Genomic DNA, 25072 nt, shown 5'->3' with positions numbered 1-25072 from the left:
TTGGGTTGTCATTATCTGCTTCACATTGATTCATACCAAGGCAAAAATGATGTTTAAACCCAGTTTGTCCATCAATGTTCTGCATCACCAGTTGCCGAACCCACACTCTCATCTTAATCTACCTCGATACGTTTCAAAAATAGTTCATATCATGCATATCATCTTCTTCATCTTCCCAAGGTGACATAAACTTCATCTTTGTAGCCTCCCACTGAAAGGTCAGTTTCAATCATATGATTCCTATGTTATGTATTTTAACACAATTCTAATTGAATTTAGTATAACGAGTCGAATGGCACGAACTAAGTATATAAAGGTCAAACACAGATTATAATAAGTTCATGATCACTTTATACCAATTCTAAAGTAAGTTAAAATACAAACAATAAATGATTGTATCAGTTTGGGTTCCAACACTCCCCCATTGATGAAGCACTACAAAATAGCAGTTTCATAATCATACAACCTTAGCAGACAATGACATTGTTATTTTTCAAAGGGAAAACCCTTTTAGAGGAGCAAATCTAGCAAGTATTTCGGCCTCACGCCTTACTCCACTTTCCTTCTTTAGCTCCCATTCTGGTTTTCTGGCGTTAGCGAGTTGAACTTCGTGTACAACTTTCGGGATCGAATTTGCCACCAGCTTTTGGTTGTGTATCAATTCATCCTTGTCTCTCTTCTTCTTATCTATCAGCTTCATGACCTCGGCACGACGAGCATCAAGTTGTGCTATCTGATCGTCGATGTTTTGCACGGCCATTGTGGTGGAATTTACCTCGGACTCTAGATTTGTTACCACTTGATTTATCTCACAATATTCTTGTTTCAGTGAGGCAACCTTGGCCTTGTTTTCCTTAAGGGTTCTAAAGAACTGATCTGCCTGCTCCATTACTTCCCTATTCTCGAGGAACACTATGCCAAATGTTGGAATCTCTTCAATTAACTTCAGTTTTACAAGTTGTTCTGCAGTAAGGGTAGGATCCTTCTGGAGTTTGGACGCAAGACTCGCGAGTTCGTCAACGTCTTTGAAGCAAATCAATGAAGGAAAATCCATATTGAGAAATGACGATAGTTTCCTTTGAGCTTCAGCCATTTCGACTTCTGCTGCAAAGAAGTTGTGCATTGTTGCCGGCTGGTAAAATGGTTCTTGAAACCAAGGCTGAACAAGAATCTCATCCAATGAATTGAGGTAGTTGTCGAACTCCGCTGCAACCATTTCAAAAGGCAAGTGAAAGGAAGAAACAAAACAACATTTTCGAGAAAATGTAAACATTACAAATTCTAACCTCTTCCCATTTCATTGTCTAAGAAAGACAAGTCGAGACCATCATTTGTATCTTGAATTTCAGATTGGAGTGGGGTGGAATCTTTAAGTTGCTGGTGAGCCTGTGGCTTAGGTCCGGCAAATCCTTCAGTTGTCTTCTGCATCCTTTTACTGTCGCTGGAACTCGGAGTACTTAATGGGGAAGTGTGGGGAGCCCTCTTCCTTTCGGTTGCATGGGGAATCTTCTTGTTAATTTGTTTTTTATCATCTCCCATTCCTTGTTCTGGTACATAAGGTGTGGGAGCTGGCATTCATCACATAAAAAGAAAAGAAGTATTTTCATTAAATAATCAAGAGAAAACGAACATCATGTAACTTCAAACTTCCCAGAAGAGTGAAGAATTATGTTTAATAGACAAAAAATAAGATATCTGAATGAATGTATCATGGACTACTATTTCAACAGTTTCCCTATCCCTGGATGAAACAAGAATGAGGTGCATTGGATCGACTTGGATAATTGCACATCATCTCAAACTTGACACGATGAAATGTTTACTGATTCCTTGTGAAGGAAGGTATTCAAGCGTGCATTACATCAGGTCAACTTAGTTGGGAAACGAATTTTAGTCTAAATTAACAAGATTAAATGCAGAAGCAAAATAGACCGCAAGAAAATAGTTCTGCTAAAACGTTCTTACGTCCTTGGTCACACTACTATGCCTTTCACTAAAAAGGGAGTTACAGAAGATATAATTTGAAAATGGCTAACCAGGACACAAAACAGGACAACTCATGTAATTACAGAATTACAATTATCTTAATTTGACAAGGACTACGTAAAATCCTCATCCTAATTGACTTCGTAAGTGCCTGACCAGCACATAGCTAGACACAAAACTATCCGCATCCGAGCAGGCACTTACTTTGACAGCCTAACTGGCACATAGCAAGACACCAATCTTAGAATTCAGGTAAGGTTTTAGATGAGCTACTAAAGTGTTACGGCAGCCAATAGAAAAAACCTCCATTTGGAAAATGCCAAGGGGACTCTCATTGCCATGAAATTTTGACATGATATTCAGTTCACCAACACTGACATAATATGAGATAAAATAACAGTAGTAGCAATAAGAAACAGATTAATTCTCAGTTCATAGGTCTTTGAGGCCTGCAATCAATGATCTTTGACTAACATATTTGATGAGGATGGCTAAATCTATGAACCTTGAACTTGGGTGCAAGTGTCGGATATGGATATGTGTCCAACACAGATATATTCATTTTTTCTAAGTTTTCAATGTACGTCAAGATATAGATCAGCCATGGATTGAAGAGACAGAGTAACATAGGGCTATAAATTATTGGCCAATATCCATGTCACTGATTAAAATACCATACTAAATATATCAACACAGTTTATCAGTAACAATTTCAGAAGCAATAAAAATACATTTTCTTCCTCGAACAGAAACAATGTAAAATGAATAGGCATGCAGTTAATCACTATGTAAGCAGAAAACAGACCTCTCACATTCAAGTTTGTGCCCAAAAGGGAGAGCATTCGATAAAGTCATGGTTTCATTTACATTTACTATGAGACAATTACCTGATGAAACAAAAGATAGGTGTTATATCATTCAAAAGTGCATGCACGTAGAAGTTCCTTTAAGAACATCAATTGAGTGTAATTACCACCGACACCCGAATGCTTTTGTAATTACACCCAATTGGTCATATAAGGATAAAAGAGGTTTGAAGATGCACAGAATGCTATAACAAGTTCCGCAACCAAGTTATAAGCAAATACAAAGGATGGAATCTAAAGATTTGACTCATTCGATTCAAATACCCCTCAAACATTCCATAATTAGATAATAAATATTATATAATCAATATGCATTCTAAATTTCTTTCTACCAAAGAAGAGAAAAGAAAGAGAAGGGTTAGAAACCAAATTTCCTCACAAGATGGATAAGGCAGTGACACAACAGCAGGAATCTTCCAAACAAACGACGCAAAGAACTCATTAACATCTGTATCTGGGAAATTCGATCGGAGAAAACGTTCAAGTGATGGCTTGCTTGAGAAGACTTTTGGAATATTTGGCTTTCGAAGACCTTTCGGAACCTTGAGAAATCTATCGCTGTAGAAGCCATAACTGTTGACCTTCCTCCCCACTCTCCAGCTCCAAACATCACCATCATTTGGCCAATGTATAGGTGCATAAGGTAATCCTTCTCCACTACTACCTGGTGGAACTCGTGGAAGGGAATTATTCTCTTTAATTACAGGAGCACAATGGCTACCTCCATTATAGATATCATTTCCTGCAAATTTGTGTTCCGGTTCACACGGAGTGGAAGCTGGTCCACCAAAATAACTGCAATTGAGACAAAATTTCTATCAATAAAACACAATCAAGCACATTTAACATACAAAGCTACATCTTCTAAACTACTTTAAAATCCATATGAACACATGATGAAGCTACTAATGTTACTCGGTTTCCGACACCAGTATTTTGGAGGGTTATATCCAACACCCATATCAGAACATGCATGTCAAAATGCGTACAGGACACGGGTACTCCTAGAAAAATGAAAAACCTGAGCAACATACACCCGAGCAACTAGAAGAACACTGTTTATTGCATACATGCTCACTTTTTCTTTTTTTTTTCTTTTTTGCAAGTTTTAACAGTTTTCTTCTTCACTCCACAAACATTCTTACAAAATTCAAATTCCCATCTTTATCGGATTAAACTCGCCCAACAGCTAAATATGTAAGAAATTGAGCAAATAGGAACAATGAACATATTTCTTCTTCACTTCACAAACATTCTTACAAAATTCAAATTCCCATCTTTATCGGATTAAACTCGCCCAACAGCTAAATATGTAAGAAATTGAGCAAATAGGAACAATGAAACAACAATTGGGTGAAGAATTTAAGCTACAAAAAACACTTACTCTGGGAAGAGTTCTTGATGGATATCTATGTGCGGAATCCCCAAGTCAGTAGGGTTATCAGTATTAGCTAAAGTACCCATATGAGACGGAGAAGGAATCGGCATCATTAGGGAAAATTGCTCAGTTTTACCAGCGAAAACAGAGCACCCCAAAGATCAAAAGAAGGAAAATTTTGATCTTTTGAGAGGTTTCATGTCTGGAATTACAAGCTGACATATGTAGGATACCAGATCAGCGACTTCGAGGTTTTGTATATGTAGTTTAATCGATTTTACATAAAGCTATTACAATTTAAAGTAGATACTTATTTTTTTATTATATAAAACATTATACAACTGATTTAGAAATTAAAGTGTTTATTTAATTTAATATTGTGATTTAATTAATATCAATCTAATTAAAATTTATTTTTATTTTAAATTATAACTAATAAATTATAATATTGTTTTTCTTTTTATATTTGTATATACTATTTAAATGAAATAATTAAAAATTAAAATTTTTATTCAATAAAATTTATATATGAATTTTATCAATCTAATCATAATTATCAATAAATTAATTTTATAGTTATAAACTATATAAACATGATGGGTAGACTATATGTGTAGTATTTTAACTATCACTTTTATTTCATTTTGATCATCTAACTATTATTTTTTAAAATCATATTTAATGTTTAGCTTTAGTTTCATTTTAGTCACTCACTATTAAAAATTTAATGTTGATGTGTCACCATAAAATAATATCACGCCGTCAATGAAAAATATAAAATATCGTCAGTAGTTCTATTAAATTTTTAACTGTGGTTAACCAAAATATAACATTAAATATGATTTTGAGAAAAAAAATAATTAGATGATCAAAATGAAACAAAAATGATAGTTAAAGTATTAAATATATAATTTACATCATAAAAATATAATTTAATTATTATTTTAATAATTATGTCTTTGTACAATTACGATATGATGTCTATATTTGGGTTAAATTTTAATTAATTTATCTTAAAATTTTAAAATTTTAAAATGGCATTATGGAAGCCAAATTCAAATTGTAATAGGTTTATAGGAATTCTAGAAGAAGTTAAAGTACAAAGAGAGTAATTGATAGTGTAAGTTCTCAGCATACAGGGTTACAGGGGAACGACTCCCTATTGCTATAGCTATTTAAAGTAGCATAATCCTCAAAAGCAAATCACTACAAAATATTTCCCCTCAGCTACATCTGTAGTACTCCGATACCTATAGGTTGTTCATAGGGAAAACCCTTTCAGAGGAGCAAATTTAGCAAGTATTTCGGCCTCGCGTCGTACTCCGTTCTTCTTCTTCAGCTCCCATTCCGTTCTTTTGTTGTTAGCTGTCTGAACTTCAAGTACGACTTTCGGAATCGAGTTCGCTACCAACTTCTGGTTATATCAATTCATCCTTGTCTCTCTTCTTATCTATCAGTTTCGTTAGCTCGGCACGACGGGCTTTGAGTTCTGCTATCTGGTTGTCGATATCTTGCATGGCCGTTGTGCTGGAATCCAGCTCGGACTGTAGATTTGTTACTTCTTGTTTTAACTTGCTGTATTCTTGTTTCAGTGAACTGACCTTGGCCTTCTTGTCCTCGAGGGCTGTAAAGAACTTGTCTGCCTGCTCCATTACTCCCCGGTTCTCGAGAAACACCTCACAAAATGTTGGGATCTCTTGTATTAACTTCAGTTTCACGAGTTGTTCGGCGGTAAGGGTGGGATCCTTCCGGAGTTTGGATGCTAGACTGGCGAGTTCTTCGAAGTCTTTGAAGCAAATCAATGAAGGCAGATCCATATCGAGAAGCGAAGATAGTTTCCTTCGAGCTTCGGCCATTTCGCCTTCTGCTGCATCGATGTTATGCGTCACTGCCTGCTGGGAAAAGGGTTCTTCAGACGATGGCCGAGTCGGAACAAGAATTTCATCCAAAGAATTGAGGTAGTTGTCGAACTCCGCTGCAACCATTTCAAAAGCCAAACGAAATAAATAAGCAAACCACCATTTGCAGGAAAATGTAAATATTCCAAATTCTAACCTCTTCCCGCTTCATCGTCTAAGAAAGACACATCATCAAGACCATCGTTTGTATCTTGAATTTCAACTTGAGGCCGGGCGGAATCTTTAAGGCTCTGGCGAGTTTGTCGCTTAGGTTTGACTGATCCCTGAGGTTTAGCTGATCTTTCAGGTTTGGTTGATCTTTTAGATTTGTCTGATCCTTTAGGTTTCTTCAGCATTTTTTGACTGTCACTGGGAGTCGGAGTCGGAGCAATGAATGGAGAAGGGGGAGGTGCCCTCTTCCTATTGGTTCTACGAGGAGTTATTTTGTCGATTTCTTTTTTGTCATCTTCCTCTGCTGGAGCTGCTTCTGCTGGGGCTGAAGGGGTGAGAGCTGTCATTCATCACCAAAAAAAAATTAGTCAAGCAATCAAGAGAAAATGAGCATGGACAACTATGTCAACGATTTCCCTATCACTAGATGAAACAAGAACAAAGACAATGAATTGACTTGGATAACTGCAGTTCATCTCAACTTGACACGATGAAATGTTTATCGATTCTTTTATTCTTTATGAAAAAAAAGAAGTCAGAAACCAAATTTTCTCACAAGATGAAAAAAAGACAGAGAAACAAATATGTTTTTAAGCAAACCTTTGGTAGAAGGTTCCAAAATGGCAGGGACCTTCCAAACAAATGAAGCAAAGAATGAGTCAATATCTGCATCCGGGAAAGTTGATAGGATAAAACGTTCAAGCATCGGCTTGCTTGTAAAGAATTTTGGAACATTTGTCTTTCGAAGACTTTCTGGAACACTGAGAAATCTATCATTGAAGAAGCCAGAAGTGTTGACTCTCTTCCCCACTTTCCAGCTCCAAATATCACCAGCATTCGGCCAATGTATAGGAGCATAAGGTAAACCTTCCCCGCTACTGCCAGGTGGAACTGGTACTGGTTCAGGTATACTATCAAGTGGAACTGGAGCTGGTGCAGGCAAATTATTCTCTTCAATTACAGAAGGACAATCGTTATTTCCATTTTGGATATCAGTTACCGGAAATTCGTCTTTGCTACTTCCATTTTGGATATCAGTAACCGGAAATTCACCTTTGTTACTTCCATTATTGATATCATTTCCCAGAAATTCGTCTTTGTTACTTCCATTATCAGAATCATTTCCCTGAAATTCATCTTTTGGTGCAGATGGAGAAGAAGCTGTTCCGCCACAGTAACTGCAATTGGGATAAAATTGCATTTAAGAAAACATAATTAAGCACATTTAACTTAAGAAGGTAAGTCTTCCAAATACTTAAAATTCATACCTACAACCCCAAAACTAATGTTACTCAGACTTGGGTGTGAGTGTGACTGTCAGATATAGGTATGCATCTGACATTGGTAAGTTCAATTTCCATGTATTTGGACGGTCATATTCCCTACCTAAGGAATATGTAAGGACACAGGTACTCCAAGAAAACTAAAGAATCAGAGCAACACAGGCTGCTATGCTCATTAATCGATGAATACATCAGAACAACTAGAAGATCATTGTTCAATACTTGACCATTTTGGCACGTGAATGATGATTTATCCCCAGGCTCGGATATATAAGCTTTCGTGGGTAGCTAATTACTAAAAACGATCCAATTCCAGCTAGTCTTTACATGTTAAAAATAGGTTAGATTCATATGCAGCCATTCTCCATCAAAGTTACAGAACCAAAAGAAACTAAAGATGAAACAAACAAAACCCTAAAATGTCAAAAAGAAAAAACCAATACATCACTGATATTTTGGTAACCATGACAACCTTGGTATTTCCAGAGCATTCTCAGGGCAAAGATATTTAACATCCCTAAATTGAAAATTCTTCGATTTCGGGTACCTAACCATCAACCAGTGTGCATGCAAACTATTTTAAACAGAAATTTGCTAAATTTCTATACAAGAACTTCTATTTTCCAACACAGTTTACTTTCCAAAAGGAAAACCCAAATTCTCATGATTATCGTCACATCAGCCTCATCCCAATAGCAAATAAGTAAGGGATTAAGCACATAAAAACAATGAAAATGATGGAATGAAGAAGAAACGAAGCTAAAAAAAGCTTACTCCGGAAAGAGATCTTGGTGGGTATCTATGTGTGGACTACTCATGTCAGTAGGGTTATCACCAGCATGAGGAGGAGATGGAATTGACATCATTAGAAGAAAAATCCCAGTTTGGCCTGAGAAAACAAGGCACCCCAAAAGAAAGAAAAAAAAGGTTCAAAATTTTGATCTTTGAACTTCTCACTGAGAAGTCAAAACTCAAAAGTGTGATCTTTTTAACATTGAGAAATGTTGAGAAGCTGAGAAATGTAGGGTACCCAAAAGAAAAAGGCTTTGGCCCAAAAACAACTGCTATAGTGCTGGACTCGGATCTGTTACAGGGAAGAAGAATTTACCAGGGACAACGAATTTAAATGAAAATGTACTTCGTACTACTGTGTTATAAGGTCAAATTTGTGACGATGGATTCCTTTTAGGGTAATCTACAAATTTCAGTACGCAACTTTAATCTCACTCCTATTTTGATCAATAAATTTTATTATTTTCAATTTAATCACTTAATTTTTTTATTATTATCACTCAAATTTAAGATTGTTCTTGTTTATATCATTTCATTAAATCACAAACGGTAATAAGGTATGATGACATTTTTCTATTGACATGGATTATTTTTTACTGACAGATTCACCTTATTTTTTTCTATTTTTGATTTTATTATTATTCTAGTAATTTTATTATTTTCATTGATAATTGTTTGTATCGTTTGTTATCATATTCCGTCATATGTCATCTCAAATTAATCATTAATCAAATATTTATACGTAATTTTATTTTAGACATTATAATTAAAAATAAACCATCCCTTTGATACATACACCTTTTGTTGCAAAAAGTTTAATATCAACAACGACTAATTTAATTTCTAATCTTACTTTAGGATTTTTTAGATAATACATAAAAAAATCTTAATTGAGTTAGTTTAAATAAAAAAATAGAAAAAAGATAAGAGAAATTCACCTTTAATTTTATTGGGTATTTTTTTTATTGAAACGGTCATTTAAAGGTCCTAATAGTAGAGAGACTTCTTTTAGAACGAGAAGTAACATATTTCAATTTCAATTTCGACGGACGATGAAGATCAAAGAATAAAAAATTAGAGCATTCAACGTTAGATTCATGAAGTTAATAGTGTTTTTCTAGTTAACGAACATTGAATTCGAGTTAGCAAAGACAAAATAAATTTAATAAAAAGTTCGAGATTCATCAACTGTCAATGACGATAGACGGAACGACGATTGATACAATAATAATTTTAGAAAAATCAATATAGAAAAATTAAAAACAAATGAATTTTGTTCACTACATACAACATTGTGCGTTGACTAGTTGTTAGCTTATAAGGTAGAAAGCCAAGGGTTCAAATACTTGACCATTTGTTAGCATTATTTAAGCTTCAATCTTTGGGGGTTCCAAACTACACAAAAACAGAAGATCTTTGGGATCCAATAAAGCTGAATCTCTCACAAAAAGCACATCAAAAGGACACTTCCTTCCCTCATTTCTAAAAAGAAAATTATTTATTTGTTAATTACTTTTTTAATTATTATTGTATTTATAATATATCATAATGTAAATTAAAAATAATTATATTTTTTATTACATTTTCCGAAGAATACAAGGCTTAATAGTAACACCAAAAAGAAAATCTTTGTTGCTCTCTCTTTAGCCCAGACCGGTGGTTTTCTTTTTCACCCATTAAAACCCCACTCTGCCACCATTTTCTCCTTCACTTTCTGGGTTCTTTTTTTCTTCAACAAACTCTCTTTCTTAGATTACGAAAAAATGTCGAATATGTTCTTGAAATTCTTTCCTCGCTGCTTCACAGACCTTAAATCAATGGATGAATCAGTGGATGGCTTTAAGAAGTTCAACCAACTTTGTGAACTCTCTTCTTCTTCTTCATCTTCAACCTCCCACAAGTCCCTTTTGACACCCCCCACGACCGAGTACTCCGAATCCGACTCGGCTCCAGATTTCGCCACCGTATTCGCTTCCCAGCGTTTTTTCTTCTCTTCGCCTGGAAGATCCAACTCCATCATCGAGTCACCCGATACGAGGACCGAACCCGAGACTAAAACACCGGCGGCGGCGGCAGTGGATGGAGGCGTTGCGGTGAAGAAGTACTCGCCGGACCCGTACAAAGATTTTCGAGTGTCGATGCTAGAAATGATCGAAGCGAAGAACTTAACCGATGTGAACCAGGACTGGGAGTTCTTGCATGAACTACTCCTTTGTTACCTTACTTTAAACCCCAAAAACGCCCACAAGTTCATCGTTAGTGCTTTCGCCGACATTGTTGTTTGCTTATTGTCGTCATCACCAGAATCCGATACACCGGAAAACAACGGCCGGTGATACTCTCTCTTTACCCTTCTTCGTTTTCCTAGTAAAAATTGGCGGTTGTTTTTGTGTTTTGGAATTTGGACTCTTCTTGCATGGGGATGTTGATGTCTCGAGACACTGTAATTTTGGCTGTTTTATAGCTAAGCATGCAAAGAAAATGGTGTAATAATATTTTTTTTTTCTAGTGAAGTGTTCCTCCATGGATGAATATGGTGATTTCTTGGGGAAGACAGAGTCTTGAGCTTGTGTTTTTTTGTGTGGTCCATGGGATGATGAAGTCTACTTCATTTTTTGCACACAAAATCACGAGGTTGGCTGTGTTTATGGGTTAGGATTTCGGACAATTTAGCTGCTACATGTCGGGTCCATGTAGTGATGATTGTTGTAATAATTAAAGTCCCAATTCTAAGCATGTACTTGTGCATGTTTGTAGTTATTCAATGGCAAATAATATAGCTAAACAATAGAAATTTGCATAAGCAAACAAAGTTTTTATATGATTCTCTTGTTTCAAATGGTTTTTGATAATATTATAGTATCATTTTTTAGGCATGTGTCTTCTTCGAGGATAATAATAAGTCGGGTTAAATTCAGCTGATCCAATTCAAAAAGTATATTTCTTTCAATTGAATTTGATTGATTCGAATTTAAAAAGATATCACTCGATCTTAGTTTTAGAGTCTACATCCAACCCAATACTAATATATCTTTACATTTGATAAAATAAAGATGTAACAGAAAAAAATTATAGAGAGACGTATTATAACAATTATTTCTAAATATATCGAAGAAAATTATATTATTATCTTGGATCAATAGAAGAGTTTTCAACCTAAATCTAGATCCTATCTAATTTCACCTTTATAAAATCTAATCCAACACGAAACAAATCTAATTTTTTTTAAAGCTTCATCTTATTAGATCAAGTCAAAACCTATCCTATCCGGATCAAATTATCGTCCCTAATCCTGCCACTACTTTATCTACTCATACTAGTGATAATAATATAAGAGAAATTAAATAAAATATGGTGTTTTTATCTTTCATGTTTATTTTATAGTATATACTCCAATTTCATTATGGATCCTTCCAACAATGTTTTTAAATTTAAACATGAAATCTCTTATTCGAAATACAGTCTAATATATCATTATGTCTATTACTTATAATTAAAATATGATTTTAATCGATTAAGAAAAATCTGAATATGTATTATCTTATAATTATTCTAGATTATTAAAAAATTAATATCCAAAGAGAGATGCTAACAACTGCAAGAAAAAATAATTGATTAAATAATTTAATTTCATTTACCTTTTAATTAATTAATAATCTCTAAAGTTAGTTGGTTTAGGTAATGTTAAAACCAGACCATTTGTCCTTAAGTGTCTCCCCTAAGGTCTTTGAGTCCTTTCTAGACATTTGGTGGGATAAAAAAGTACCCTAAAACCAATGCAAAATTAGTTTATATCAAGACAAGGAGGCATGTTTATTTGGAAAGACAACAACAATGGAATAATTATAGTACTTGGGTTGTTATTATTATTACATTACACTTCAAAATATAGCAGAAGCATTCAAGCTTTTTAAATAATCAATAAAAAAAATGGTTGTCCCTTGTTCCCATATGTAATGGGGTAAGGGGAAGGTAAGATAGTAGACTGCCCCCAACACCAGGTTGAGAGCAACTTTCGTAGAAGACCTCCGAATTATGAAATGCCCTCCGTGTGACTCGATCCCACGACCTCAAGATTAAAAACCTTGTGCTCTACCAACTGAGCTGGATAATCATCTCTTTTTAAATAATCAATGAAACCTTTAAATACTTTACACTCAATTAAATTTTTATATTTTACTTTTATTTTATCAATTAGTTTCAAAAAATTTACATGACGATTTTGATAAAAACTGTAAAATTCGAAGACAACACCATTTCACTAAAAAAATAGGTACATTTTTTTAATTAATTTTGCAGTAAAATTGTTTCAATAATAGATTGAATTTCTTTTGGTTACGTAAAGAGTAAGAAAATTATTTTCCAATTAGGGTATTTACTAGAGTAATCGTTGGAAATCGTCTAGATCACACGACGATTTTTAAAAGAATTTAGATCACCCGATAACTTCTATAGAACCATTAATTATTTTTACTATCGTGCATATATGAAGCTTGAAAAAAAAACCCTCTACACTCCAGATGACTTTAAAAAATCATCGTACATTTCAGACGACTTTCGATAAATACTATAATAAAAACGTTACTTGAAAAAATAATTTTTCACACTCTAAATTACTATTTTGTTGAACACATTATTTTAAAAAAAAGGCACAAATTTTGCACTAAATATTAAATTTTAATTTTATTTTTATTTTTGCTTCCTCACAAGAGTTTGGGCCACCACCTGCCCTTAACGAATCAGTGGATAGCCCAATCTTTTACACTTTCCAATGAATATATATTTAATTACTTATCTGCACATATAAACAAAAGAATCAGTGGATCATTACTTATCCGCCCAATCTTTTAAACTCCGGCGGAGAATGGCGGCGTCGCTGCTATTACCATTCGCATCTCCGACGAAAACAGCTGCTCTTACTCTGACCTACTCGCATTCGAAATCAGTCATCGCCAGTCGCCATGTCTTCTCAATCCCTTCGAAAACCAAACATCTTCCCAAAGTCTCCGGGGACACAAACAAATATCGGTTGTTTCCCATTAAGGCCATCGAAGAAAGCAAGGAGAGCGTGGAAGATTCTGTGACCGCAAAGGAAGCGGAGGCAGAGGTGGAGGCTTCGTCGAGTGAGGAAAGCGAGTTGAGCGCCATAGGAGCGGAGATAAAGAAGGCGATAAAGGAGAGAGAAGCGAACAGTGATAGCCTTGCCGGAGGAGTTGCGGAGGAGATAAGGGAAATAGAGTGGCCCGCGTTTGGTAAAGTGTTGGGGACCACCGGCGTTGTCCTTGGTGTTATTGCCGGTTCCAGTGTCGTTTTACTCACTGTTAATGCCGTTTTGGCTGAGCTTTCTGATCGTGTTTTTGCCGGTAAAGGCGTCCAAGATTTCTTCAGCTGATTTTTCTTTTTCAATTGCAGTTTTAATTGTAATTTGATTGTTAATTCATATGTTAAGAGGCTTTTGTTTGATGACCGTGCTTTGATTATGAATGTTTTTTGTTCATTACATACCTACAACGCCGAAGTTAAAATCGCAAACAAAAACTGATGATAATCAGCCATGGAAAGTATCTCATGGCTAGAAAGCCAGGCTCTCTGCTTCCGTTCTCACTGATTCAAACAGCACTGATGAAAAATACCTTTCCCTAAAGCTTTACATCGCCTGCATAGATTTTATAGAACATATCATAGTATTTTACATAACAGTTGTTTTTTTATGGTGTAGGATTGGTTATAGCATGATCTTAGATGCTGAGTAAAAGGGTCTTATTGCCCCTGAAAGGTTAGTAGCTTCTTTTTGTGAACTACTAGTAAATTTCAAAATTGGTTTCTCAGTTATGGTATTGAGTGTCGGATACGAGTATGCTTAATTTTTTGAGTTTGTCCTTGCATTAGGACAATTATACCCAGTAATCATGTCTGAATGTGTACCTGATAAGATACTTTTAAGAGATATGAAGAGTCGGAGTGACGGAGTTTATAAGGGAAGTGTTTTAGTAATTGTATTTGGCCTTAGTTGCTGTGGGATGGTTGATCATTATTTGAATGGAACAAAAATAATCCGAGTTTGGTTCGGAAGGCCAAACTCGTTCAAGTAAAATGACCCTTGATTTTGTGTTTTAACTTCCTTTTCCCCGAGACGGTTGTTTGAAGAGTGCCCTCATTGAACCTACAAGGGAAACGCAGGGATAGGACTAACGTTTATGGGTGCTGCTAAGCATTACAGGCTTATCATCAAAATGCCTGCTTCGATGAGTCTCGAAAGAAGGATTATTCTTTGTGCATTTGGGGCCAAACTGGTTCTCACTGATCCTGCCAAGCGCATGAAAGGGGCTGCACAGAAAGCAGATGAGATATTGGCTAAGACACCTAATGCATACATATTCCAGCAGTTTGAAAACTCTGCCAACCCAAAGGTGTTTTTGAAATCATATTTTAGTGGACCCAAATCCAATTGTTTGGTTGAATAAGTCTATTGACATATTCTGTTGTTGATATAGATACACTACGAGACTACCGGACCAGAGTTATGGAAAGGTTCGGGAGGTAAAATCGATGCACTTGTTTCAAGGATAGGTACTGGTGGTACCAAACCAGGTGTAGGCAAATATCTGAAGGAGTAGAATCCCAACATAAAGGTACATATCATGTGTTGCAGATTTTGATCCGGGCATCATGAGTCCACTTTCTTTAAACTCGTAGTTCTGGCCTTCTCTAGTATATTACTATAAGAAAACACAAGTTTATTGTTTTGCTGACTGTTGATTTGCTTTATGCTTATGCATATCAAGGTCCACTTAAGATCCAAGGAACAGGTGCTGGTTTCGTCCCAGGAGTTTTGAATGTCATCATTGTACAGGATGAAGATAAATCCGGGTTGTCGTCTCTCTTTGGGATTGATATCATCCATGTCGTTTCTCCATCTCATCGGACACTGCCTGTTCTTGACACAAGATCAAGGTTCCATCTTTCAAGCTTAGCAGGAATGCGAGCAACACAACCATCCCTCAGTTTGTTCAGATACACCAATGGAGTTCTACCAATCAACTTTGTGACTATTATATCTAATTATATTTTTTTGTTACAAGTACAATAACGATTCTATTTTGTCTCCTAAAATTATAATATATAAATTAATATGTAATAAAATTTTATTTTAACTCTTAAAATGATAAATACATGATTTAGTCCTTTTAAAATTTTAAAAAAAATTAATACAAAAAAATTATATTTGATTTACCAACATTATTAATAGGGCGTAGTCTCACATTGCGGACAAGACATTATAAATAGTGCAATACAGGTAATTTCATACTACTATACTCCTTAAAAGTAATCATAATCTAGCCTAAGATTATGAATGCAATTTTAAATTTTAGATTATCTTCTGTTTTTATTATTTTAAATTATTTTTCAATTTTTTAAATTAATAAGGAACAAAGTAACTGAAAAAATAAAATTTAATTAAAAATTATATTCTTTTAACTAAAAAAATATAATTTTGTTTGATAAATGAACCAAACACTATGATATAATCTTACATTTCATAATGGCATTTAAAAATTAGTATTTTCAAATGGAAAAAATTGAAAGGAGAAAAATATAAAAACAAAACCTTATCTTTTTCCAACACCACACACACCCCCAACGCAGAAAACAAGCTTTTCATCGTCTCTTCTGCCAGAAACCCCTAAACAGCAACAATGGCATCCTTTCGTTTCACTCAATCTCCCTTAATTATCAGCAAACCAAAACACCCCACCACTACGATTCCAACCTCCAAATCTCAGCTCAGCCCCAAAACCCACCACCAGGGGTCGTCACTCGGACGATTCCCAGCAGTAATAGCAAGGTCTTACAAAGTGGTATTGGAGCACGAAGGCAAGTCGACGGAGCTAGAGGTTGAAGACGATGAGACCATTCTATCAAAGGCATTGGAGGAGGGAGTGGCCGTTCCGCATGACTGTAAGCTCGGGGTTTGCATGACTTGCCCGGCGAAGCTCGTGAGCGGCAGCGTTGATCAGAGTGAAGGTATGCTCAGTGATGATGTTTTGGAGAGTGGGTTTGCTTTGCTTTGTGTGTCTTATCCAACTTCGGATTGCCATATCAAGACTATTCCAGAGGAAGAGTTGCTTGCTTTGCAGTTGAAAACGGCCAATGATTGAATTACTTTTCTCAGTTGTGTGTGTATGTTGGATGCCGTGTTTTGTTCTTGAACGAAATTGGAGTCATAGAAGACAATAACAAGATTATCTCTTTTTCAATCTTAATTTCATTATATTCTTTCTTAAATATAAGATTTATTAAATATTCAACTTTAAAATTTAAATAAAGAATATTTAATTTATCTTATATTTAAACTTACAAAATTAAAGTATCATTACAACACTTATTTTAGACATATACGTGCATCGAACACACACTATCAAATTTGGACGATATTAGATTACCTTGTTGAATAAGTGAAGGGGATGTAGATGAAGTTTATCCCATAAGATCAAGGTTTTTTTTTTATATTTAAATATCAACTTTGAGTGCAGATAATTAACTCGGATCAAATGAAATGTTCCTGAACACAAGTCGAATCAGACTTTGAGTGCAGATACTTAACTCGGATCAGATCGAGTTAGCTGAAACTTTGACCCACGTCCATCCCTAATCCTACTATATTATTCTGTTGAAGCCGTTGGCTACTAGATGTCTTCTTTATAAATAGTTGGGCCGTAAACTACATGGCAAGGGAACTATAATTTCCAATTATGGGAATGCAATGGTTTCTAAGCAACGTAACGTTGTTGGGTTAGGGTCTTAGTTGGCAGAAAGGAACGAATTGGGCAGTAGATGTGGGAGCTTTCAGTGGCAAATCATCGAATAGTTGGTACACCAACAAATATCCGCTTAAATACATTTTGTTGAGTGCCTTCTTCAATAAACAAAGCTGCCTAGTGTTCTTTAACGAGTAAAACCTACTCAAACTTCACAATTTGAGAATGATAGAGAATAAGCAGAAGATGCTTGACATGCCTTCAGGCTTTACTTTGCTTGAGAGACACCTACAGGATGGGATCCTTTCAAAGTCCCCCCACAACAGTCCCCATCTTCCTTAAAAACTAATATGCATGTTTGCAACGGAATCAAAGACTGTCTACTAATAATCGAGTCATCGGTTCGGAAACAAGCATAAAGGATGTAAAAAGGCACATCATATCAGATAAACAGTAGGAACATTTTTCTACAAACTAATCCTACATGGTAGTCTTGAGTTTAGACATTGTTACGCTTAACCACAATCACCTAGTACTAGAGTTTTTTTCCCGATCAACATTAAAAATACAGCTTCTCGTTTTTGGTAAAAAGCGAGAAAGCACAGCAGTTATAATTATAATTAAACACACAGACATCGCTACCATTAAAACGGTTAGTGATATTACAAACAAACCATTTTAGAAATATAAACTTCAGATTTGGCTGCATAGTAGTCAGGGTATCAGTGGTTACCATCTCCAGAGTAGTCGTCGTCATTGTTTATCGGTAGTAAGCCTGCTGATATGCGGGTGCCAAACCATTACCGTATCCCCCGTATGCGGGATAGTTCATGGGAGCTCCTGGGTATGAACCAGGAAGGGGAAGAGGGGCTGCTTCTGGTGAGTAAGTATAGGGGTTGGTGGGTGGGCTCCTGTTTCCGTACATGGCTGGTGGGGGTGGGGGTGGGTATCCCGGGACTGCAGCGGGGTACTGGGTGTGTGAGGGAGACCTTACAAAAGGAGGAGGTGCGGGAAAAGATGAGACATATGCATTTGTCAAACGGCCAGCTTTAGCTGGAGGCATTGGACCGCCATTACTTGCACGTGTTCGCTTGTTAGCAGGGACTATAATTGGCTTTCTCTTCTCTGTCTTGGTCTTCTCTAGCTGCTCAAGGCGTTTCTTGAGGTTTTCAGGTGGGAACTCAGCCTCGAGTTTGTACTCCTCGATGCACTTGATGATGGCCCGAAGTGCTGATTGCTCTTTGCGAGCAACAAGTTGCTGCAAAAATCATGAACAAAGATTCCCCTTTAGAAAAAAAGATATACGAAATGACAATACCATTAACCATAAGAGGCATGCTTTATCATATAAAAAACATCATATTTGAATTTATTTCAGTTATCAGGCAAATATATGACTGAAATAAATAGCTTACAGCTTACAGCAAAACTCAGGTGGAAACCCTTGCATGAAACATTCAATTAAGTAAAAAATGGATAATCCAATCATAAAGTGTAAAAAGTAAAACAAATCATCAGTATGAGAAAAACCATCAGGAGAGTAAATATGGGTATACCGCAGCCCGGCCAGTATTATTGGGATCATCCAAGATAGAAGAAGCAGCCTTCTTTGCATCCCTCAAGTAAGCTTTCAGAAGGGGTACAGGGGGGAACTTGTCCACAAGGTCAACTTCATAAGTAAAATGAACGGCATCAAGCTGTTGTCCCTTGCTGATCAACTCTTCAATCATGTCTATATACGATAATTGAAGGCGTTATAAAAACTCAACCTAATAATTGTAACTTAATGGTACGAATCACTGCAAATTCATACAGTATAAATCCAAAGAGAGAGAATCAGCAGAAACACAACAGTCAACTAAAAACAATGTTTTTAAATGAAATATAGACCAAGTTAAGGATTGAAAGGTGATGTTTGAGTTATGAAGAATACACCAAACACCGTTGAATTCATATTTTCTCTCTAACAAACTAAAACAGCTGTTGACTTCAAAAAAGAACATAATTCATATTCAATCCTATGAGCATCTAGCTTCACCCATCTTAAAATAAAGGTTAAGTTCTTAACCCATTCGAACAACAAGAAGTTAGTACACTTTTCACAACGTGCAGCACTAAGTTTCCAAATGCTAAAATTGCATCACGATATTAGTTCTCCTAATTGGTCACCTGAATACAGACCATATATCATCTGAAAAACAAAAATAATATATAACTATTGGCAACACTCCAATCAATCAGATAACAATGAGCAAATTACACAAGCAAAAGCCGTATTGAAAGCATGTAAGCTAGCAAAAGTAAAGGCAGATGCTTTAGCTACATGTTAAAACAATACTCAAAAGCTAATTCGCATCCTATTTTATAATTCTTCGTACCAACACACCTATAGACCCCGATTCAAATACAAGGATAAACATTCTACCAGTGCGGACATACCACCATCTAGCTTACGAAATATGAATCTGAGATTCACTCTAAATGCAACATAGCTCATGAAATGTTCTAAAAATCTCATCTTCACAATAACTATGTTAATTCAGAAAGTTCTGCCGACAAGTGTTCAACTATATCAGACAATATAATCACTATCATCACAGTTAAACATTAGAATTGAAAAATCATACCAGGCATCTGATCGCCGAGGCCAAGAGAAACGGCGAGTTTAGGCATTTGTTTTCTCCAAGCAGAAGCAACAACAAGCTTCCTATAGAACTCCAGATCTTCCTTTTTAACAATCCCGAACGTAACCAAATGCTGCAAAAAGGTATGAACATCAGGGGTCTTCACATTTTCAATTCCTCCTCTCTCTTCAAGGCTCTTTTTCCACGTCTCCGCGATTTCTTTCGCCTGCTCCTTCATACTTGGCGTGACCAGCATCCTTGATTTTCCGATTACCGGATCAACCACCACCGGAATTAAGCTTTCGAGGATCAAAACACAAGCCCAGGCTAAATCACTTCCTCCATCATTGTCTCTTTTATCTACTGGAAATACCTCCGATATGGCCTCCATAACGAACCTCGCCGGATCGATGCATTCAGACAAAGCTGCAGGGACTTTCTCTCTCAACAAGTCGATTTCCTTCTTTTTTCCGGTCACGAAGTTCCAGAACTCTTTAGCTTTCATTTTCAAGCACGATGATTTCAGGTGCTGCAAAAGGCCGTCTCCGTTGTCGACCTCGCCATCCGGATTCTCTTCGACATCGTTGGTGAGTGTTCTCATGGCGGCTTTGGTGCTGAACTCGACTTTGCTGAGTGCGATCTTGACGCTGTCCTCGATGCTGAGTTCGCGCTTCTTGAGTGAGTCGAGTGAGGCCTTGGTCTCCGTGTCAAGCGTCTCGATCTTGCGTTTCAAGGTCTCCGACTGCTTCATCAGGTTCTGCTCGAGTGAGTTTATGTGATCGGAGAGTTCCTTCCAGAGGAGGGTGCAGCTCGTCATCAGAGACGTCTGACGCTGGAACTCATCGAAACTCGGCTGTTCGAACTCGGTCAACTCGCCAGGATCGGGGATCGACCCCATGGTTGTTGGTGGAAACTCGTTCTCTTTCCTAAGCTCGCTCGGTGACTAAATAAGCCGAAAACCGAAAAAGAAAAACGAAAGAAAGAAAATAAAAAAACCTAGCGATGGATAAAAACAGGAAGTAAAAAAGGCTTAAGAGATGGTGACGTGGGTGCTTGAAATGAAGACAAGTGTAATGGCGACTGTAGATCAAAATGATGGCGAGAAGTGGGTGTTTCTATCTTACACCTGGTGTGTAGGATAAGAGGATCGGACTAAGATACACGGGGGAGTTAGTGGCGTGTAGGATAAGGGATAAGGGGGTGTTTGGTTGTCCGTGATAAAAGGCCTAAGAGAGTGGAGTGCTTTTCCCGAAAATCGAAGTGGGAGGGAAAAAGTAAAGAAACAAACAAACAGGGAAGGAGGAAAAAGCTGGGAAAAGTAAGAGGGGGGACAAATGGTCCAGTGGGCAGTCCACGTACCCACATGGGAGGCGTCAGAAAAAAGAAATTTAAAAATACATATTTAGTAGGCTTTTTCACCTAAATATATCTTATTTTAAAAAAAATTAGTACATCAATTATTATTATTATTTTGTTATAGTTAATTATTTATTTAAAATCATATAAATGTATTACGTTGTAGTTTTATTTTGATTATTTACCGTTAAGAAATTAATAGAATTGAATTTGTTGATATGTATTTTTTTTATTTTTTTAAATGATGATAAAATATTATCTTATAGTGACACGTTAATAATTTTATTAATTAATTCACGATAAGTGATCAAAATAAAATTAAAACTAAACGTTATGTATGATTTAAAAATAGTTGTGTGATAAAAATAAAAGAAAAATAATAATTAATATACTAAATATAAAATTTACCCTAAAATTTTTTTATATTCTAACATCTATTTCATGTTATTCCTTAGATTAGCACTCTTAGAACTCTAAGTCTCCGTCAACCTTCCCTAGCGTATCCTCGTTCAAAAATACTTTTTGTTATCGTTCAAAAATTTTCAAGTTAATAATTACATTTGATGTCTAATTAATACTCCTAACGTCCTATTATTTTTATCCTATGTTAATCAAATACATAATTTTAAAAAATAAATTTGATCACGTACCAAATTATATAAAATAAAAGAAATGATAAAATCATCAAAAAAATAATATTTGATATATTTATTTTGATAGACATAAAAGAAATAGATATAACGGTAAAAAATTAAAAAATTTGTTATTTGTTAATATTTTAATAAGATATTTTTAACGTTACAATTTTAAGATTTAGAGGGGGAAAATTAATAAGATGAAAGAATATATAAATATAATTTAAAAAAAAATAATATTTAATCAAAATTTATTTAATTTATAGATGCTTTACAAACATACTTACACAAACTTAAGCTCTCGAGAAAAATAATTTTTTTATCACTCTATTGTTCCGGAGTTTGTACATAGATTGATAAAGGAGATGGGGTCCATTATTGCAGTGTGGGACCCATTGAATTTGAAGGGTGTAAGGTTCGGGCACGTGAGGATGAGGGTGGCATAATGATTTCCCCATCGAGTGGAAATTTAAATATGGGCGACACCAAAAATTTAATCCGAACCCGAATTTTAAAAAATATTAATTCGATTGGGTCGGGTTCGGATCTCATATCTATCACTAATTATAATTAATATAATCGTACAACTCCAATAATAAAAATATATCACTAACAATATATCAAATATCAATCCAGTGTAAAAATGTACAATACAAATGTGTTATAAATGGTTAGATTTATCCTCTGAATCAACCGACCACAGTTGACGTTTACATTGGACAATGACAATCAAAGATGACAAGGTTGGTTCATGAATTTCTGATTTTAAAGTTTTCTTTTTATCATTTTATTTTGTCATATGAATTAAGTTTGAAGGATTAATAGGTTTGGGAAGACAAATGTCAATCATGGGTTTCGTTTTCACTTCTTATTACTATCCTTTCGTCTTAAAGGAATGGATGTCATCGTTTCAGATCTAGACCTAGATTATACCTGGTTGGATCTTGTTCAGATTTAATTCAGATCGATGGTAAGTAAGATCAAATCAGATATCAGATTGAGTCAATATCGAATCGATCGATTTTTGGATTAAGACAATATCAATCAATTAATCGATTTAGTACCATAAGATCATGGTTAAGAAATAACGAGGCAATGAAAGTCATGCTGGTGAAACATGTACTAATGCTTCATCAAGTGGAGCTGGAAATTACCGGACCGGTTAATCCCATTCCGGTCACCAAGTGACTGAAGCAATGCCTCAAAGAAAACAGATAACTCATTCAATTCTCAAAATCAAAATCTTCATGGATAAATTCAGTCATAAAATTCAAATGGAGGAAAACTACCGTTCAAAGAGCAGGGGAAACATCGTCCTTGGTGTGATGATCATCAATGTGAATGTCTCCGGTGGCCTTGACATGCACATCGAACAGCCCATGAGAGGCTAATTGCGGCAACAGCGGCGAGGAGAGATTGTCTGTTCTGTTCCATCCTACTTATTATATAAAATTATAATTTTATTCTTAGCAGCGGCGTGTACTTACCCTCATGGTGGTATTAAGGGAAAAAAATCAATGGAAAACATGCACCAAGTGACATGAAAGGTACTGATAATAGATTTCGATTTTCAACCCCAAAAATTCATTTCGGATTAGATCTCCATAGCAACAGGTAAAGTCAGAGGATAAAACTCAAATGGATACTCAATAAAGAAGAAAAGGAGCTCAGCACTAAATGAAGCTCAATGGCAAACAACAGAAAGGTGAGGTAAATGAGTAAGGGGCTGGTCTCATGCCTATGGGATCTCACTTCTTCTTGGCAGCATCTCCAGCCTTGGTCTGCAATGTGGGGGAAGTCGCAATTAATAGACGAAATAAATTTCGGAAAAAGAATAGTCGAAAATGAAACAAACCGATTTACCTTCTTTACACCTCTGATCTTCTTGGCCCTGTTTTTCCTTTCCTTCATCTGCTTTCTAGACTTCTCAACCTTGGTATCAAGTCCGTTCTGTCATCAGTAGAAAAGAGGTTCAGTATCGACGAGCAAAGCGTGTATGTGCATATTAGCACATGCACTCGCTTGATTAAAAGCGCAAGACTTGTAAAACTTGATGGAAGCTATTATTTTCATCACTCGTGTTACCCGAAAAAACAAGAGATATATCGTCCAATGCAACGGACAAATATAAAGATGCATTTGATGCAGGAGACACAACTTGTTCTAATGGCTTCTCTAAAACTTGTTTCTACATTATGAAGTATGAACTCAATCAAAAGTAAAGATATCAACCTAATGGGATGCTACCAAATAGCATAGGCAATGCCATCTATGATGACTTCTCGGCCAAACTAGATCGCAACGAAGGTACAAAGAAGATAAACTTAATTAATCTAAAGTTAGAATCAGAAAAACAACTCTAGCGAAGATATTCAAGCTTCCCAGTTGACATTTAATCCCTAAGAAATAAGTTAGACTAAACAACTCTCAAGTCTAAACAGCCACCAAGAAAAAGAACAGGAAATTTAGTAACAAATAATTATTACCCTACATTTCTTTTATACGCAAAACATTGCTTCCCTGCTTATATATTACACCATATTCTATGATATATTCGAACAAACGAACAAGACTTATGGAAGCAGTTCTTGTCATCCTACAACTACTGCGAATCTAAGCCAAAGTTGCCAAATGCTAAAAGTTCTAAAACGAATGCAGCATTCACATGTTATATATATAATTTGATATTTTGAATCCCTAAACCATTTAACTGGTGAGGTAAAACAACACCAAGTAAATCTTAAACTATACAAATCGAATGCAACAGTAAGCATAAAGAACTTCATGTGAATATCAAATTGACCATTAATCTAAATGATAATGCTTAAACCGAAATATGAATATCGAAAATCGCAGTGCTTTACCCTGATCAAGCGGTACTTAGGCTCGTACTTCTTCGCGTTCTCAACTGAGTCATAAATAAGCCCAAATCCAGTTGATTTCCCTCCTCCAAAGTGAGTACGGAACTTGAATACAAAAATGGAATTCGGGTCTTTTACTTCGTACATCCTGGTCAATTTTCCCTTCAACTCAGCCTACATTTCGAGTTCATAACAAAAACGAGTTAAAATGTACACAATCACATTGGGAACCTTGAACAAAAACAAATAACTCATTAAAATTACCTTTGAAACATTTGGTCTCCCGGGATGAAGAACATCGATGATCTGTACCAAAAATCATAAAGATGGCAACTTTTAAAGTTTTCAACAAAAACCCATTTTGACAAATCTCTTACTTTTCAAGTTCTTCATACATTTTCTCAGTAAACAAACAGTATAAAGCAACCTAAAGAAAAAGAAAGAGAAAACAAATGAGAACTAA

At 35.6% G+C, this 25072-nt stretch overlaps 7 protein-coding genes across 14 annotated transcripts in view; 4 read left to right on the top strand and 3 right to left on the bottom strand.

The window, feature by feature from the left end:
- Positions 1-328: 328 nt before the first annotated feature.
- Positions 329-25072, bottom strand: LOC120198702. 6 transcript variants are annotated; one of them, XM_039199983.1, is made up of 5 exons: positions 24957-25072; positions 4237-4346; positions 3232-3647; positions 1287-1568; positions 329-1206 (listed from the first exon to the last, which is right to left on the bottom strand). In XM_039199983.1, exons 2-5 carry the CDS (start codon positions 4341-4343, stop codon positions 494-496), a joined length of 1518 nt encoding a protein of 505 aa, XP_039055914.1. In that variant the 5' UTR covers positions 4344-4346; positions 24957-25072; the 3' UTR covers positions 329-493. The 6 variants fall into 6 exon arrangements, with proteins under 6 accessions (XP_039055914.1, XP_039055915.1, XP_039055916.1 ...); XM_039199984.1 differs by lacking the exon at positions 24957-25072 and adding an exon at positions 8428-8505 and having other exon boundaries at positions 4237-4322; XM_039199985.1 differs by lacking the exon at positions 24957-25072 and adding an exon at positions 8444-8475 and having other exon boundaries at positions 4237-4338.
- Positions 10138-10852, top strand: LOC120198705 (transcription repressor OFP12-like). Its single transcript, XM_039199987.1, has one exon. It carries the CDS (start codon positions 10138-10140, stop codon positions 10708-10710), a length of 573 nt encoding a protein of 190 aa, XP_039055918.1. The 3' UTR covers positions 10711-10852.
- LOC120198706 (preprotein translocase subunit SECE1-like) lies at positions 13202-13874 on the top strand. The gene has a single exon (XM_039199988.1). It carries the CDS (start codon positions 13239-13241, stop codon positions 13764-13766), a length of 528 nt encoding a protein of 175 aa, XP_039055919.1. The 5' UTR covers positions 13202-13238; the 3' UTR covers positions 13767-13874.
- Positions 14163-15396, top strand: LOC120198709 (cysteine synthase-like). Its single transcript, XM_039199993.1, has 3 exons — positions 14163-14784; positions 14869-15006; positions 15160-15396. Exons 1-2 carry the CDS (start codon positions 14572-14574, stop codon positions 14989-14991), a joined length of 336 nt encoding a protein of 111 aa, XP_039055924.1. The 5' UTR covers positions 14163-14571; the 3' UTR covers positions 14992-15006; positions 15160-15396.
- LOC120198707 (ferredoxin C 1, chloroplastic-like) lies at positions 16009-16660 on the top strand. Its single transcript, XM_039199989.1, has one exon. The coding sequence runs from the start codon at positions 16072-16074 to the stop codon at positions 16531-16533; it is 462 nt and encodes a 153-aa protein (XP_039055920.1). The 5' UTR covers positions 16009-16071; the 3' UTR covers positions 16534-16660.
- Positions 17560-20756, bottom strand: LOC120198704 (FRIGIDA-like protein 4a). Its single transcript, XM_039199986.1, has 3 exons — positions 19761-20756; positions 18690-18865; positions 17560-18391 (listed from the first exon to the last, which is right to left on the bottom strand). Exons 1-3 carry the CDS (start codon positions 20653-20655, stop codon positions 17894-17896), a joined length of 1569 nt encoding a protein of 522 aa, XP_039055917.1. The 5' UTR covers positions 20656-20756; the 3' UTR covers positions 17560-17893.
- The window catches only part of LOC120198708 (40S ribosomal protein S24-1-like), a 29121-nt gene continuing 27332 nt past the window's right edge, over positions 23284-25072 (bottom strand). For all 3 annotated transcript variants that reach the window (XM_039199992.1, XM_039199991.1, XM_039199990.1), the window contains 4 exons: positions 24874-24915; positions 24613-24783; positions 23612-23698; positions 23284-23529 (listed from right to left, as the gene is read on the bottom strand). In XM_039199992.1, the coding sequence (XP_039055923.1) occupies positions 23497-23529; positions 23612-23698; positions 24613-24783; positions 24874-24915 (333 nt within the window). In that variant the 3' untranslated portion in view covers positions 23284-23496. The remainder of the gene's footprint in view (positions 23530-23611; positions 23699-24612; positions 24784-24873; positions 24916-25072) is intronic.

This window comes from Hibiscus syriacus, unplaced genomic scaffold, assembly GCF_006381635.1.
Source record: "Hibiscus syriacus cultivar Baekdansim isolate YM2019G1 unplaced genomic scaffold, ASM638163v2 tig00004779_pilon, whole genome shotgun sequence".
Classification (NCBI taxonomy): domain Eukaryota; kingdom Viridiplantae; phylum Streptophyta; class Magnoliopsida; order Malvales; family Malvaceae; genus Hibiscus; species Hibiscus syriacus.
Note: the sequence above shows the minus strand (reverse complement) of the source record. Positions and strands in the feature narration are given on the sequence as shown.

Excerpts from the sequence above, each read along its gene's own strand:
- LOC120198706 (XM_039199988.1), top strand. The coding sequence starts at position 13,239 with ATGGCGGCGTCGCTGCTATTACCATTCGCATCTCCGACGAAAACAGCT.
- LOC120198707 (XM_039199989.1), top strand. The coding sequence starts at position 16,072 with ATGGCATCCTTTCGTTTCACTCAATCTCCCTTAATTATCAGCAAACCA.
- LOC120198702 (XM_039199980.1), bottom strand. The coding sequence starts at position 8,448 with ATGATGTCAATTCCATCTCCTCCTCATGCTGGTGATAACCCTACTGAC. Across the intron at positions 7,311-7,352 it reads CAATAATGGAAGTAACAAAG|ACGAATTTCCGGTAACTGAT; the intron begins GTGAATTTCCGG and ends GAAGTAGCAAAG. Across the intron at positions 1,207-6,285 it reads AGACGATGAAGCGGGAAGAG|CGGAGTTCGACAACTACCTC; the intron begins GTTAGAATTTGG and ends AAATGGTTGCAG.
- LOC120198709 (XM_039199993.1), top strand. The coding sequence starts at position 14,572 with ATGGGTGCTGCTAAGCATTACAGGCTTATCATCAAAATGCCTGCTTCG. Across the intron at positions 14,785-14,868 it reads AAAACTCTGCCAACCCAAAG|ATACACTACGAGACTACCGG; the intron begins GTGTTTTTGAAA and ends TTGTTGATATAG.
- LOC120198705 (XM_039199987.1), top strand. The coding sequence starts at position 10,138 with ATGTCGAATATGTTCTTGAAATTCTTTCCTCGCTGCTTCACAGACCTT.
- LOC120198704 (XM_039199986.1), bottom strand. The coding sequence starts at position 20,655 with ATGGGGTCGATCCCCGATCCTGGCGAGTTGACCGAGTTCGAACAGCCG. Across the intron at positions 18,866-19,760 it reads CCTCGGCGATCAGATGCCTG|ACATGATTGAAGAGTTGATC; the intron begins GTATGATTTTTC and ends TATCGTATATAG. Across the intron at positions 18,392-18,689 it reads ATAATACTGGCCGGGCTGCG|CAACTTGTTGCTCGCAAAGA; the intron begins GTATACCCATAT and ends TGATTTTTGCAG.